The sequence below is a fragment of the Dromiciops gliroides genome, chromosome 1, assembly GCF_019393635.1.
Source record: "Dromiciops gliroides isolate mDroGli1 chromosome 1, mDroGli1.pri, whole genome shotgun sequence".
Lineage (NCBI taxonomy): Eukaryota > Metazoa > Chordata > Mammalia > Microbiotheria > Microbiotheriidae > Dromiciops > Dromiciops gliroides.
In genome coordinates, this window is record NC_057861.1 from 400,911,203 (window position 1) to 400,928,500 (window position 17,298).

The window sequence follows — 17,298 nt, forward strand, 5'->3', positions numbered from 1 at the left end:
TCCATCCTGGGATTGGTTCAGGTTCTTTGTTTCTTCCATCCAACTCCTCATCCTTCTAGCTGCTTACATTTTGATCTATTTCTTCACTGTTTCTTTGCATACTTTTAGATAGGTGGGCAGAAACAAAAGAAAAAGAAACAAAAGAAAATTAAAATGATAAAATTACTACTTTAAGCAACGGAATCAACTCTGGTTTGATGCAGCAGGCTAAAATGAAGTTTTGAGTAATCCTAAATTTTTCATTTGCATTAGCCATGCTATTCTAGTTCCCATTTATTTCGAGGGTTAGTGCACCCCAGGCTCAACCCAAGTTCTTCTTTCCATCTTCACCTGTCTCTTGACCAAATTGAGAAACTGAGGCAGGGAAAACAGGAGTGACCTACTCAACCAGTGATGGGAGAAGCGATTAGCTAGGAGGATGGGGGAGTCAGGACTGATTTGACCCTACTGGCCAATGGGATCTGGGGCTGGGAAAGAGGCTTTTGTAATTTAGAGGACCTTTCCTTTGACTGTCACTGGATTTTGAAAGCCTCTTTGAAAGAACCGTATTGCTGCTAAAGAGAGTTTTCCGCCAGTCGAATTTAACTCAAACTGAGAAGGAAGTTGGTGTGTATGTTTGTGCGTCTGCCCGCCTGCCTGCCTGTCTGTCTTTCTGTCTGTCTGCCTATCTGTCTCCCCAGACACAGAGCCCTGCTGGCCACAACTCAAAGAGAGAACTCTAACTTTGTTTTGGTACCTTTATTTTTGTAAATCTGCACTTATTCAGCACTTTACCCGTCGAGGCTCGTTTTAGGAGTGGGGAGAAAACCGATTTTTCACTAAGACCCTTTTTGTCGTGCAGTTTGAATTTGCATCTAAAGCCTGTGGCAAGAAGGTACAGAGGCAACTAAATGCTGAGGGCTTGGGGATCCAGTCTGTCACACCTTCTTTCCTCTCCTCCCCCTCCTCTCCCCTCCTTTCTCTCTCTCTCTCCCCTCCCTCCTTCCCTCCCTCCGCCTGCCGGGCTGCAGTAGTGTGGCCCGGAGGGCGGCGCCAACGTCTGCCGAAAGGGCGCTAGCCGGCCCGGGCTTCGGCTGCCCAGGTTCCCGGGGGAAGCCCTGTTGCCAGGTTGAATTTTCACGCCTCCTCCAGAGCGCAGATTGTCCGAGATGAAGGCGCCACCTCTGGCGCCCAGGCCCAGACCCGCCCCTCCCGACTCAGAGTCCTCGCTGGTCCTCCCTCTCTCCCTCTCTCCGCTTCTTATCTCTGCAGTAGCCCCTTTCCAGTGTCTTCCTAGACTTGCACCTTCTCAGGACCCACTTTCCCCGTGACGCACCCACTTCCTGAGCCTAAGGTTGATGCCCTCAGAGCTGACTGCCAGGGCGCCCACCCATCCGGGCCAGTGTGCAGGAGGAGGGCAAATACCCCTCAGCTGGAGCCAAACCCAGACAGCTGGATGCAGAACTGCGGAGGCGGCCCCGTCGGGGGCGTCGGGACCCGGAGAGCCTTCGACAGTATCTGTCCCAATAGGATGCTGGATCTGTCCAGCCGGCAACTCAGGAAACCAGAGAAGTTGGAGAAGAAGGTATGGAGGGGGACTGGGGCGGGGGTGGCGAGCGAGCAGCTGGGGAGCATACCCAAGGCTCTAGGGGTGGGTGCAGGTTCCGGCAGTCGGAGTGAGCATGGGATGGGGAGTGTCTGCCACTTGATTCCAAGAGAGTTTCCGGCATCGCTGTTTTTCCCCCAATTCAGTTCGTGCCCCCGCGGAAGCTCTTTGAGAGCAGCAGCCCCATCTCTGTTTACACCGACCCCCCGGAGGCGGAGCTGGCAGGTTTGCCAGGTGAGCAAGAAGCCCCAAGTCCGGTGGATGGGACTTGGAATGCTGATTTTGTGTCCAACTACCCCAGCCTTTAGCCACCAATCCCATACCTGCCCCCGGCTCCGGCTCCTCTCGCTAAGGCCCTGTCTTCCCTTTTAAATCCCGGGCAGCAGGAAAAGGAGGGAGGATGGGATGGAGGATGCCCGACTGGAGGAGACAAGAGTCTCGGGATCTGTACCCATTTCTCCCTTCTCTTCCTCTTCCAGCCCTGACTACGATTGACTGGCAGGATTTCGCGGATTGCTCCTCACTCCTCCATGAGGAGGGGTCCCCTGGCCGTGATACTGCGACTTCACAGGTACCTCCTTCTCTAATCCTCAGGTTCCCTCTGTATCCGTCCTTTCCCCCACCGCAACCCTAAACGCAGTCTCCGATACTCCAGCAATTTCCCCCATGTCTACCCTACCTAATTCGACTACGTTCAACGACTCATTTATTAAACGTCTGCTCTGTGCCAAGCACTGTGCAAAGAGCTGAGGATGCAGAGGGTTCTTACCCAGAGTAAATAAATTAAAGCTGCAGGGGTCGCAACTCGGGGCTGACTTCTTGTTCTGGGAAGGTGACAGGTTTTGGCTGAGTAAAGGATAGAAACTAACTGCAAGGGCAAATTAATTAAACAAAACAAAACAAAACAAAACAAAACAAAACAAAACAAAACAAAACAAAACAAAACAAAACAAAACAGCAATCCTCCCCATCTGCTTTTCTCTCTTCCTCCACTTTGGCTCCTTCTAGTGTGTTAGGACTTCAGCTTATCCTGGGGCTGTTAGGATTTCCAAATTTTCACCACCCACCTTTTAGGATAGTGGTGGGAAGAGGAAGTGTGTAAAGATTCTTTGGAGGTGAATTTGGAAGCAGAGGAAAGGGAAACGTGCTTCCTAAATGTGATCTTTCTCTTTCCCCATTCATGTAGAATCTAATTCCTTTTCTGCGGCACTGACACTGGGCAATCTTTCATTTAGGACAGGGATGCACCTCATTGAGGGCGGTGGATAAGAATGAGATGTGGGTCTGAAGGGGTGAAAGAAAGTGTGCATTTCGGATTATTTTATATAGTCACAGCCTTATGATCTGGGGCAATAGTCTATGTTTCTGAGGCTCAAAACCTGGGACGATGGTGGATGAAAGGATTTGCCCTTAGGAACCTGGAATCTCTTGACAAATAGGATGCACAGAGACAATTCAAATTTCAGTTTCCCTAGCTGGCTCAGACTAGCAGGAACCTGTCAGTAAGGATGTGGTGCTCCCTAACCTCCATCTGAGCTAGCAGCCCATCTTCTTGAAGGAAAGAAGTCTAATGTCTTTAGTTAACCTAAAACAAGTAGAAATATTCTGGGTCACAAATTCGGTAATCTCCTAATGCAAGCTGCTTCAGATTTCCAGAGAGAAGAAAAGCAATTGTGGGCCAGGGCTCTATAGTGAGTGCAGCTTTCTGGATTGTATGAAATCAATTTCAACAGACACCCTTACAACTGAAGAGATGGTAAATGCTCAGTGGAGGTGATATCAGTAACTTTTATTAGGTGTACTGCAAGGCCTTGATGGAGTCCCACCAAAGGATTATACAGTTCCCCTAAATTTGAAGGTAAATATTGTTCAAGTGGCTCTTGAATTAAAGGGGAATCACAAAAGGAAGGCTCCTCCCATCCATTTATTTTACAATTAACATAGAAAGGCAATTTTGGAAGTTTTTGCTGAGGGGATCCAGAATTTTAATTTGTCATTATCATGGAGTAGCGGTGTCTTATTTTTTCTTTAGAGGAGAAAGAAATGCCACAATTTTACTTAAGGGGAAGGAAAAGTCAACACCAGAAAGAACACTGAAGTTGTCAGGGGACCTGGGGTGGAATTCTATTTCTGCATTTACTATTTTTGTGCCCCAACCAGCTAGCTCCCAGCTGGTCAACTTCTCAATGTTGAACCTAGGCTGGACCCTACCCTCCTCAGTACTGTCCCGAAACTCCCTGAAAAAGAGAGTATGAGCCCCAGGAAGGGCTTGGACTCTAAAGTCAGGTAGGATGAAGCAGGTATTATGAAGAGAGGTCTGCTCAGGCCTGTGCTCTAGCCCTTGGTCAAACATTAATTCATTCAGTTACCTTGTCAATCTTTAGTAAGCACCTACTATGTGCTAGGTCCCCAGTTTCCTCACCTACAAGATGGATCAAATGACTTCTAAGGTCCCTTCCAGATCCAGAGCATTTTATAATTCTATAATATAAACAGTGTGATTAAATTGAAGCATTGGTGGCCACCCAGTAGGCTGAAGCTGACCTCCTTTCTCTGTGTTTCAGAGGAGGGAATATATAGGACCATAGATTTTGAGCTGATGGCTTAAAGGTCATGAAGTCCGACATCCTCATTTTATAGATAAAACTTTATAAAGGAAACTGAGGCTCAGAGAAGGTAAATGACTTGCCCAGAGTCACAGAGCTTGTGTTTGAGGCAGTATTTGAATTCAGGTCTTCCTGATTACATGTCCATCACTTTATCTATTATGTCATCTAACTGTTTTTACAAAGGGTTTTACCCTGGGGAAGAACTGGGACTTAGTGGTGCTCAAGGTACACAATCACCTGACATAACAGGGTAAGGGAAGGGTGAAAGGAAAGAAAATATTTTTAACAATTACTTTGAATAAATGCACTTTTTAACATGCTAGAAAATTATTGGTACTTAAGTGTCTGTGGCAAGTATGGGGAAGGCTCAAAGTCTCTGGACACTGGTAACATATTGAGGGGTTGGGGGGGGTTTGTGTGTGAAATTGACAAGCTGTGCCCGGATCACACAAACACCTTTTCATATCTCTGTCTTTGAAACTGTGACCCTTTAAAGAAAGGCTGACTTAAGCAAAATTCAAAAGTGGACCAACTTTGTCTACGCTGCCCACATCTTTCCCCAGTCCTACCTCTCTATACACATACCTGCAAAATACACACTTACAGCTGTTCCTCCTCCCTTTCTACTCTCTCTATGACTGCCCAGATTTTCTAGTCCATTTTGAGGAAAGTAATCTAATAAATTTGTGCATATTAAGGGTTAAGGGATGAACACGATCCTATTCCAGGAGGTTTTTTCCATTTTTAAAGAAGACCTGCAGGAAGGGGATGAGAAATGGTTAATTGTGGAATTTTGTGCAAATCAATTGCGGTGGTTGATGGTACTGATGATGAGTCAGACCTTTGGACACACATATCACACCCCAGATGAGCGTTCCCTCTATCTCCTGGAAAGGAAAGCTCTGGTCTTCAACTGTAATCTTTCTGTAAAAAGCAACAATGACAACAAAATGATGACTATTCCCCATTACACTACACCCCTACTACCTTTCCTTCTGCCCTTCCTCCACATATATATTCCGTTGACTTTTCAAGAATCAGTGAATTCCCTTTTCCAGTGACTAACATGCTTTGGCTCTTTCCTGAGAAGTGAGGAATTTGGAGAGGCATGTTAATATTTTCAGGCAGTTAGGGAGTAGGCTATATTTATAAAAAGAATAACTCATACTTCTATACCCTGTGAGGCATAGAGTGCAAATGTAGTTTACAAATGAGGACGCGGAAGGTTAGGAGAAAACAACTGTCACTGTCACAGGCTGGTAAGTGGAGGAGTTTGCACTTGAACCCAGCTTCTTTAACTCCCAAAATAGTGTTTTTCCTATTGCAGTTCCTCGATTCTCCACATCATAGAATCGCAGACTTGGGGCTGGAAAAGATATTAGAACTCCTCTAGCCCAGGGGGTGTTCTTAACCTTTTTTGGTGTGTTATAGACCCTATGGGCAGAATGATGTTTTTAAATACATAAAGTATGTAGGCTCCTATGGTTTTTGTTTTGTTTTGTTTTTTTTGGTGAGGCAATTGGGGTTAAGTGACTTGCCCAGGGTCACACAGCTAGTAAGTGTTAAGTGTCTGAGGCCGAATTTGAACTCAGGTCCTCCTGACTCCAGGGCCAGTGCTCTATCCACTGTGCAACCTAGCTGCCCCGACTCCTATGTATTTCAAACCAAATTGCAAGGGCAAGTGATTTGCTTTAGGTGTGCAGTGTGTCAGAGTCTCGAACCCTGGTCTGGAGCCCAGGGCCTATGAAGTAAAAATTAGGGATTCTTTTCATTAAACCATACTGACTCTACTACACTCAGCTTCTCCAGGGAATCTGTGAATTGAGCATAGTGCAGTGCATCAATTAGCACGGACTAGACTGCCTGGCACCCTCCAAAACACTTGCCTCCTTTTGACTTGCAAAATCACAGCTTAATCTCAGCAAATAGTGAGGACGGGAGCCACTATTCCTGTGGTTTGTTATTCCTGCGCGGTAAACACATTGTTTGGTACAACGGGAGCAGAACTCCACTTTCAGGCCTTCACCCGGACCTCAGGTTGACCCCGGACTGACGCGTGATTTGGCTGGCAGTCTTTTCGAAGGGTTCAGGAGGCCACGAGGGTCTCCGGATCCTGCGCGTGTTTGCCCTGATCCAGTTACCGCGGGCACGTCTGCTCGGCGCAACGTGAACCAGTTGAGAGAGTCAAGGTCTGGTTAATATTTCACCGCCCCCGAGGAATGCGCGGCGCCCTGATGGAGTACGGTGGTTGGCTCGTGTGGCTGGCCAATAAGGAGGCAGCAAGAGGTCAAGAGGTTCTCTAGAGGCCCCGATGCAGCGTGTGCTATCTAGAGGGGTACAGCCAGGAGACAGCCCCACACCTCGGACCCCCAGTCTCTGGGACCTGTGTGGTAGGAAGCCTGGTAGCTGTGCCTCCATAACCAGTCATTTTGAGCTTTCGCCCTCGGAATAAGAACATTTGTCCTTGCATCCTTTTTTTACTCCGCACTCGTAAATAGCAATGCAAGGCTGCTATTTGCAATATCCAGGATGGGGCTCGGATTTTGAGGTATGAGGGACTGTGTGAATGTGTGTGTGTGTGTTGGGGGGGCGGGGGGAGGAGTACACGAACCAGCCACAGGGCATAGAAGGCAGAAGGCAGATGTACTTGCACAATTTGGAACTGGCCAAAGACGCACTGAGATTAGAATGATCTAATCGAGCGCAGTGCTACCTTTCTGCTTTGTTTCAGAGCCACTGTTCACAAACAGAAGCAGAATTTGATCTGCAGGATTTCAGGGATGCAGTGGATAACCTCATATCAGGCAAGTGTGGTTTTTGCACTTGAAGGATCGTCTAAGCAGCGCTCCAGCAATAGGGGTTTCTCTTATGTGCAGCGTCCACTTAATGACAGCGGCACAACCCCATGTGTTACTCACCTCCTCGGTTAGGTAGTTTCGTGTCTGTTTTTGGCAAGAGGAGAAAATTTTCACACATTCACTAGTAGCTCTGAATATGTAGTGACGCCTAAAATGAAAAATAGTTATTTTTGTACCCTGGTAACCCCGCCGCCCCCTCTATACCACTTCCAAACCGAGCAGATGAATTGTTGCAACTTTTGTACTTACTGTTTCGGAAGGGCTCGGCACTTAGGCGTTGTTGCGAAATTCGTGGAGGGAGGTGGTCGGAGTAGGTCTGAGGAGGAGAAAGAAATGTGCATTATGGTCACTTTAGATGGTTTCAGCCCCATGACCAAGGGCAAGCTCTCTGAGCCTAGATTTTTTCATCTTTAATAATGCCTGCCCTACTTAAACTTCTCAAGGATGCTAGAGGACCGAAAGAGATAAGGTAATGCAAAGTCTTTGTAAACCTTAACATTCTGTGTAAATATAAATTACTGTTCATAGCTCCCGAATCAATGGGAGGTAATTTCTATCATCCATTTTGTAGAGGGAAAAAGCCACAGAATCTTCAGTGATGGATACTGGGACAAGGAGACCCCAATCAGTTCTTTAGTTTCCACGAGGAATGGACGGGTGGAGTTTGGGGAGGGGTGAAAGGTTCTCCAAATATGATACATTTTCGGAGGTTTTAACCAGAAATCTGTAGTAACTTTTGCATTGGCATGGTCAGTGACACCTAATGCTGTCTGCTGCCCCACAGACCCATCATCTTTGATGTCATCTCCTTTGGGTCCTGAAGACTTTTCCTTCCCTTCCTGTGAAGTCTCGCCCTTTGGTTCCTGCATTTCTCCCCAGCTGGAGCACCCTGTGCCTCCGATGAGCATTCAGGGGGTTCCTCATCCAGAGCAGTACTGGAAGGAAGTGGCCGACCAGAACCAGAAAGCCTTGGGAGACGCCCTGGTAGAAAATAATCAAGTAGGGAGGCCAGAGCTTGGGGGTGGGAATCCTGGGACTTGGGAATAGGGATAACCACTCCAGAGGCAGTGGCATCCTTCCCAAGTCCTTTTCAGGACACTGTAAGATTATTGGTGCGATTTGAAGTTTCTTTCCCTACCCTTCCTCAACTTCCTTAAGAGTTTTGACAGTTCCTGTCTTTCTCAATTCCTCCAAGCCCCATCTAGCTTTGAAATCCAAATCCTGTTAATTTCTTGGTGGAGATATAGTGCAGACTTACTCTTATACATACATTGGCACTTACATGCTCTTTTTTGGATAAGGCAACTGGGGTTAAGTGACTTGCCCAGGGTCACACAGCTAGTAAGTGTCAAGTGTCTGAGGCTGGATTTGAACTCAGTTCCTCCTGACTCTAGGGCCAGTGCTCTATCCACTGTGCTACCTAGCTGTCCCCATAAAGAATGACCTTTTTTGGGGGGTGGGGCAATGAGGGTTAAGTGACTTGCCCAGGGTCACACAGCTAGTAAGTGTCAAGTGTCTGAGTCTGGAACACTTAAATGCTCTTATGATTTCCTGTACCTGTTTGGTCTTTTTTCTTCTTTTTGATCCACACTGGTGATTTCATTGGTATTTCCTGTGTGTAAACTCCTTCCACCTTTGCAAATCAACAACACGCCTGTAACTTACAGTCTTAAAGAGTTGGCTGAAGCTCTCAGAGGTTAAGTGAGTTGTCCATGGCCAAGGAGCCACTATTCTGGGTGTCTCAAAAGTCTTAGTGCAGTTTTAATCGCTTAAATCATGATTAAAACATTAAATTGCACTAATACTTTTGTGACATCCTGTATATTACCTGTAGGGTTTGAACTCATGTCATTCTCAGACCAAGATTAGCCCTCTATCTACTACACCACTTGACTCTCTTGCTTTTTCTAGATTATCTTTTTTTTGGGGGGGGGGTGAGGCAATTGGGGTTAAGTGATTTGCCCAGGGTCACACAGCTAGTAAGTATTAAGTGTCTGAGGTCAGATTTGAACTCAGGTCCTCCTGACTCCAGGGCCAGTGCTCTATCCACTGCGCCACCTAGCTGCCCCTCTCTTGCTTTTTCTTATGCATTTATATTTACAATTTGTAATATTGTTAGAGATTGAATAGAACATGCATAAAAATTCTAAATCATGCTCGGGATGTTAAAACTGGATGACGAAGGATCCCATGCCGTACAGACAAAAAAACAGAGGTGAAGCAAATGGCCCAATACTATCCAACCAGTGGGAATAGAGTCCTCAGAACCCAATTCCAAGTCGTCTTCCATAGGATCATTGGCTTTCCAGTGTTCACTCAGGAATGTATGGTGTACCTGTGACTATCACACAATCCTTTTTGTGCTTTCTTTCCCTGCCTGGCAGCTGCATGTGACACTGACCCAGAAGCAGGAGGAAATTGCATCCTTAAAAGAGAGGAACATTCAATTGAAAGAGCTGGCCAGCCGAACTAGACACCTGGCTTCTGTCCTTGATGTAAGTGTGGCTAGGGCTGGGGTTTAAGAAAAGCAATCAAGAGCAATGCCTATGCAGGTGAGCTGCCTGGTAATAGCTACTTGCACAATGCAGTACATGTTCATCAAAAGATATGCTGGTGCCAGCTCCAACCAGCTTTCAAGAGATTTTTAACATTTCAAAGTGAGCATTTATACCACAGGAATCAGCAAGTTATACAAAATCAGGGCTTAATTTATTGTCTTTTTGATTGTCTAGACTTAAGAATGCGTTAGTAATGTAGATTAAACTTAAAATCGTCCCCGCTTATACCCCACCTTTTTGTTAAACATTTACCAGCACACCCCTATATTGCTCTATAAATATTGCTTGAGCTCAGCCAGGAGTGTAGTAGAAGGCTCTGGGAATAAAGTCATCACCAAACTGGAGGCCTGGTGACTGGAGGCTCATAATAACAATAACTGGCACCTATGAATCGTTTTAAGGTTTACAAAGTGCTTTACATCCATTATCTATTTGAGCCTCACATTGCCCCCGGCTGCCCGGCAGTAGCTCCTCCGCAGATGTCCACCATTTTCCATCCCTTATAAAAGGATGGTGGGGAGGTTGTCAGTAGTCCCGCTACCTTGCGCAGGACCTCACATTGTGCTTTCAGACCCCGTTTGTATGTGCACAACTCGCATTATCTGAGCTGCCCTTAAAGCCAATTGTCCAGACCAGACTGAACTCCCTTCAACGCACCATTCCCTTTTCCCTACAACCACAGAAGCTGATGATCACCCAGGCCCAGGACTGCAGGGCTGCTCCCGAGCCCTTCCTGCTCAAAGCCTCTACCAAGAGGAGCCTGGAGGAGCTGTTCACTGCCAGCGGCCAGGACGGTCCCGAGGTGGACGCGATCCTGCGGGAGATCTCGGAGCAGTGCGATGCGGCTCTGCAAAGCCGGGACACTAAGCGGCCCAGGCTGCAGCCCGGAGCTCCGGACATCGCCTGTCCGCCGCCGGCGCCCCTGCACGGGGCGTTCCGCGGGCTGCGGGCGGATTGCAGCCAGGGATCCCTGAACCTGAGCAATAGCGACCTGGAGGACAGTGGCTCCTTCAGCACCCCTATTCGGGACCACTGCACCATCCGCACTCTGGCGTTCCCCCAGGGCAACGCCTTTACTATACGGACCGCCAGCGGGGGTTACAAATTCCGCTGGGTGCCCAGCTGAGCTCAGGGAGAGGGTCTCCCAATTGCTTTGGTCTAACCGCTTTCGGACACCAGGAGGCACTGCCTGCAACTCGACCGCTACGCTTTGTGCGGCACCCATCTCCAAACCTTTACTTCAGAGGAAGCACTCTCCCTACCGGGCATATGAACCCCCGCTTCTAATCCCCAGGGATTTTGTTGTTGTCGTTGTTGTTGTTAAGAACTAAAACAGGTTGTGGGAACATATTGTATTTCAAATTCTGTTATTAAATGCCGTAGTATAACATTTCCCCCTTTAAAGGGGGGAGGGGACAGCATCTAAAGTTTTAGTACCATCACTTTCAAAATTATGTATTCTGAATGAGAATCAGAATTTTTTTACATTTTTTTCATAAAAGTATTTTATTATTTTCCAGTTACATGTAGAGATAGTTTTCAACATTTGTTTTTATGAGTTCTCGTTTCAAATTTTTCTCCCTCCTTCCCCTTCCTTCCCCCTCCCCAAGACAGCAAGCAATCTGATATAGGTTATGTATGTACAATCACATATTTCTGCATTAATCATGCTGTGAAAGAAGAATCAGAGCAAAAAGGAAAAACCTCAAAAAAAAAAATAGAAATAGTATGATTCAATCTGGATCTAGATTCCACAGTCCTTTTTTCTGGATGTGAAGAACATTTTCCATCATGAGTTCTTTGGAATTGTCTTGGATCATTCATTGCACTGCTGAGAGGAGCCAAGTCCATCACAGTTGATCATCACACAGTGCTCACTTCACTCAGCATTAGTCCACTTAATTCTTTCCAGGTTTTTCTGAAATGTGCCTGCTCATTATAATTTTTAAAAATTATTTATTTTTTTTGGTGGGGCAGTGAAGGTTAAGTGACTTGCCCAGGGTCACACAGCTAGTGTTAAGTGTCTGAGGTCATAATCAAATTCAGGTCCTCCTGAATCCAAGGCTGGTGCCCTATCCACTGTGCCACCTAGCTGCCCCCCTGCTCATTATTTTTTACAGCACAATAGTACTCCATTACATTTACATACCACAACTTGTTCAGCCATTCCCCAATTGATGGGTATTCCCTTGATTTCCAATTCTTTGCCACCATGAAGAGAGCTGCTATAAATATTTTTGTACATGTGGATCCTTTTCCCTTTTCTGTGATCTTTTTGGGATACAGACCTAGTAGTGGTATTACTGGGCCAAAAGGTATGCATGTGCTGTGCACTTTTTACTTTACTTTTTTCTCCTTCCTTCAAACCCTCTGTAAAGAAAGGTACAATTAAGGCAGCTAGGTGGCACAGTGGATAAAGCACCAGCCCTGGATTCAGGAGGACCTGAGTTCAAATCCAGCCTCAGACACTTGACATTTACTGTGTGACCCCGGGCAAGTCACTTAACCCTCATTTCCCTGCCAAAATAATAAAAGAAAGGTACAATTAAACCAGTATGCACACATATACATTGGTATCGATAAACATAGATACACACACACACACACATATATATGCACTCATACACATATATAAGAACATACTATGCATACTTCCATTTGTCATCTCTTTCTCTGGGGGTGGATGGCATCTTCCTTCATAGGTCCAAGACTTTTTATGTTTTTCTAAATCAACCAGTTTATAATTTCCTACACCACAGCAATATTCCAACACAATCACATCCTATCTGAGATTGTCTATGAAAGTCCCACCCTCCCATTTTCTGCATTCCTCCTATTCTTTGGTACATTTATTTATAAAAGAAAATTTTAATTTAAAATAATTGAAATTACCCATTTTACACATAAACAATACTCTTGCCTATATAATATAGTTTAAGGTCTGATACTGCTGAATTTTCTTCTTTTGCATCTTTTTCCCCTAGTTTCTTTGAAATTCCTTACTTTTTGTTCTTCCAAATGAACTTTATTATTTTTTCTAACTCAGTAAAATATTTTAAAGTAATTTAATTGGGATGGCATTGAATAAATAGGTAAAAATTACTATTTTTAATTACATAGATTCCTCTTCAATACTTTAGAAGATCTTTGCATTCAACAGTGTATTTACTACCTCCACTAATATAGCAACCCTTCCTTGTTTTGCTAGATGGTCAAAAAAATTCATCATCTGGTGGGCAACCTTCTGGAAGTAGAGCCTTTCTGTTTTTTGTTAGACTGGTCCTGAGGAGACTGGAAGGAGTTCTTCAGATGGCCATATGGCACAATCTGTGTGCCTAGTGGGTCTGTGGAGGATGGAACATTAAGGGAAGCCATTTCAATGTCCTGTCAGAACTTCAGTTCCACTGGCCTAGCTTTAGGGACTCAAAGGTTACCTCCATGGCATGAAGAGGTATTGAGAGAGAACTTCTGTAGGTTGAAAGGCTCATTTTGTTCAATAGGACTGTAGACTGCCCCTTTGACAGTCCATTGAAGTATAAGGACCTCCTCTCTGATGTTTTCAAATGCATTAAATGAAATACATTGGATTACAAAGAAAATCAGTTATATTGAAATAATAGTTATTGAAATATTAAAAAAAACAAAAAAAGTTCATGGATCCCAGGTCCATGTCTGTTTTAGTCCATGACCCCAAGTCTGCTTTAGGAACATGATAGTATAAAGATGTTTTGACTACCAGTGAATAAATATGGGAACATTATTTATTACACACACAGACATACTATATATGTGTGCACATATATATACACATATATATGCACATACATATATACACTGTGTGTGTGTATGTATGTGTATACAGAGCTAGGTGGTGCAGTGAATAGAGTATTTCGATAGGAACCAGGAAGACTCATTTTTCTGAATTCAAATCTAGCCTCAGATAATTACTAGTTGTATGACCCTGAGCAAGTCACTTAACCCTGTTTGCCTCAGTTTCTTCATTCTGTAAAATGAACTGGAAAACGAAATAGTAAACCACTCCAATATCTTTATCAAGAAAACTCCAAATAGGGTTGGATATGACAACAAATATACATATATGTGTATATATGTATATTATATATGTATATATGCTTTTGTTGCTTTTTATTTTTTGTTACTTTTATCCATTGGAATTTTGGAGATAAGATCTCACAGTTCAAAGGCACTTTTTATTCCTTGGCCTGGAAATCTAAGAAGATGTCTAAGTTAGTCCTTTATTCCTTTCTTATACCTTCTTGCTTCAATCTCCTTTTTATCGTTTCTCTTTTCTTACGCTATAAGTAATTTACAGAATGGTAGGAATGTAATATCAGAAGTGAATGTTTTGTCCCTCCTTTGTTTCCCATTCCTCTGCCATTTTCTTTTTTGTCCCACTGCCTTCATGTTGTCCTCAAAGAAGAACTCCTTGAAGTCAGGAGGCTCAGATCCTGCACAAACTTGCTGCTGTTACATCTCAACTTAAGACTCTGCCGTATGAGTTCAGGTATCATGTAACAGGTGAGCTGGGTAGCGGCAGCAGAACCTGCTACACCAGTTTATAATGTGTACTGTTATTTGTATTTAAATAGAACTTTAGAAACCAATAAATTGATACAAAGCCACATTTCCTCATAGTCTGAGAAATGAACATTTTAAAAACCAAACAATGGTGCAGTGAATGGAGTCCTGGATTTGGAGTCCAGAAGATCCGAGCTCCAACCCTCCCTCAGGTCACTCACTAGATGCGTGACTTTGGGCACAACTCTTAACTTCCGTGTGCCTCAGTTTCCTCATCTGTTAACACCTGTCTCACGGGATCATTGTGATGATCAAATGAAATGATATATGTAAAGCACTTTGCAAACCTTAAAGCACTATTCGTACACCAGCTGTTATTACTCTTAGTGAAATTTTTATTCAGCTCAAATACACAGCATCTAAAAGGTCTGCAGAGTAAAATCAGCAAAAGAAAAAAAGAGCAAGAAAGAAAGAAAAAAGAAAAGAAAAGAAAAGAATCCAAACTTGTGTTGGACAACAACCAACTCTTCAAAGGAAATATTTTTTATGAAAAAAAAAACGAAATCCCTTGGCGCCCCTCCCCCCCCCATTAACAAGCACTTAGTTTCCTTTTTGCCTTCATCTGGCCTCTTCTTACTTTTACATACTTTAAAAATGTCTCATTTCATTGGTGTGGGTATTCCTTCTACTGATTTACATCATAATCTTTCCACACCTTTACATCTTGTTTCCCAAAAATATGCCACAGAAAACCAACTCATTGTTCTGGAGGCCTAATAGGATCATAACATATAGATTTAGAATGGCAAGGGGCTTCCAAAGGCATTTAGTCCAGTCTCCCCACTTTATAGGTGAGAAAATTGAGACTCAGACAAGTTAAAGAGTTAAGTCCAAAGTCACAAAGGTAGTAAGTAGGAGGGAAGGGATTAAAATCTTAGGACTCCAAAAGAGGACATTCCCTCTATTTAAAAAAAAAAAAAAGGTAACTTTAGTTGCTGAAACATAACCCAGGCTATCTATACATACACAATGTATTGTAACGATTGGAATGATGCCACCTGCTGGAGACTTACTGTGGAAGAGTTCCGCCCATGAAGCGAAGGTCTTTGAGGGCAAGACCAGGAGTCTCTTCTTTGGTGTCAGGAAGTGATGAGGGCTAGTGGGAGGAGGAAGGAAGAGACTGGCGCTCGGTCTCACTCTCTTTCCTGAGGACGCTGGTGGAGAGGGGAGCTAGAAATGGGCTCTCCCTTTAATAAATAGGAATCTAGGCCTTTCTCTCTTTACCAAATTCTTATTCTTAATAAATGCTTAAAAGTCTAACTCTTGCTAAAGCTTATAATTTATTGGCGACCACTCATTAGATATTTTAGACAGTTTAGCTAGAATTTTAGCCCTTAACAGAATGTATATATAGACACATATGTTTATGTTCTAGATACAGACACATGTTATAGACACACATATATGCACATGTGTGTATGTATACTATAGATGTGTATATATGGGTGAGTGTGTATATACACACATATATAAAACCATTTTTTGGGGAGGAAATCAGGGTTAAGTGACTTGTCCAGGGTCACAAAGCTACTGTCTGGGGTCAGATTTTGAACTCAGGTCCTCCTGACTCCAGAGCCAGTGCTTTATCCATTGTGTCACCTAGATACCCTAATAAAACCATTTTTTGAGGAATGAGTCTGTTCACTGGTCTTGGAACAGAAAGTGAACATTGAGAGAACCAATAAGTAAATGTGAATGTTCATAGACAGTCATGAAATTGTGTGATTCTTCTAAGTATCCTCTTCCCCTTTAGTTTCTTCCAGATTCTTTCCTGCCACATTATTGCAGAAGGGGGCAGGGGGACCACAAAGGTCAGAGGCACATTTTATATTTTTATCTCTTTTTTATGAGTTGCTTTATTGGGGGCAGGTGATGGGTGGTAGCCAAAATTCTGGTGCTTGAGCCCCTTTGTCCACAGTGGACTTTCCCTATCCCTCACCTCAATTCTAGGTCCACAATCCATTGTCTGGCTTGAATTCGGTGTCTTTCCAGCTGTGTAAGACCTGCAAGAGCTTACACTCCATCGGCATAGCTTTGGCAACCTGAGGTCATATCTGCCTCACACAGAGGCATCCAAATAGGACTTTTAATCAAGAATTTTCTTAATACAAAGTTTAAATGAATGAAAAGTAAATTTACACCTCTTCAGAGTAAATTTTCTTTCCATCATAACACACTGGTATGGCTCTTTAAGGTGATAAAACCAGCAGTTGCCACCTACACTAGGGGCACAGGGGAATAGTGTTAGACTAGGCTCCAATTCAAATTCTGCCTCAGACACTTACCTTCACTTGACCCTGGGCAAGTCACATAACCCTTCTTTACCTAAATTTCCAAATTAGTAGAAAATGGAGACAATAATAGCATCTGCCTCCTAGGGTGGTTATCAGGATCAAAGGTAATAAATAACACATGTAAAGTGTTAAAGGGCTATATGAAATCTAGCTATCATTTAAATGACAGCTACCAATGTTGTAAGTAGGCATTTTGTTCAATCATGGAAATGGTCATTCTGGATCACTTTGGACACATATACTTTTGAAATTTAAAAAATGAAAAATAATGCAGTTTTATTACATAACTGTAATAGGAAGGTAGGTCAATGAGGGCCCAGTCCTTAGAGCTTGCATAATATTCTTGGTTTGCTGCATACTTAAGTCAAGTCAACAAGAATTCATTAAGGACTTACTATGTGCACTGTACTAAGCATTGGAAATAAAAAGAAAGGGAGGGAAAAAGAGTCCTTGCTTTCAAGGAGTTTATATTTTAAATAAGGAGGTAACATGTAACAACTTTGACAAATAAGATTTATACAAGTTCTCATAGCCATAGGTAAGAAATGTATTTTTTTAAGAGATGTATTTTTTTTTTTTTTAGTGAGGCAATTGGGGTTAAGTGACTTGCCCAGGGTCACACAGCTAGTGAGTGTTAAGTGTCTGAGGCTGGATTTGAACTCAGGTACTCCTGACTCCAGGGCCAGTGCTCTATCCTCTGCGCCACCTAGCTGCCCCAAGAGATGTATTCTTAACCAAATATAAGATAGAGGCAATTGCAAAAGAGAAATAACTCTATTTATTTATTATATTTTA

General features: G+C 43.7%; 1 protein-coding gene across 1 annotated transcript; it reads left to right on the forward strand.

The window, feature by feature from the left end:
* Positions 1 to 1,435: 1,435 nt before the first annotated feature.
* MCIDAS (multiciliate differentiation and DNA synthesis associated cell cycle protein) lies at positions 1,436 to 10,736 on the forward strand. The gene is made up of 7 exons (XM_043986720.1): positions 1,436 to 1,564; positions 1,732 to 1,819; positions 2,065 to 2,156; positions 6,926 to 6,998; positions 7,837 to 8,051; positions 9,437 to 9,547; positions 10,293 to 10,736. The coding sequence occupies exons 1-7, from the start codon at positions 1,436 to 1,438 to the stop codon at positions 10,734 to 10,736; spliced, it is 1,152 nt and encodes a 383-aa protein (XP_043842655.1).
* Positions 10,737 to 17,298: the final 6,562 nt, after the last annotated feature.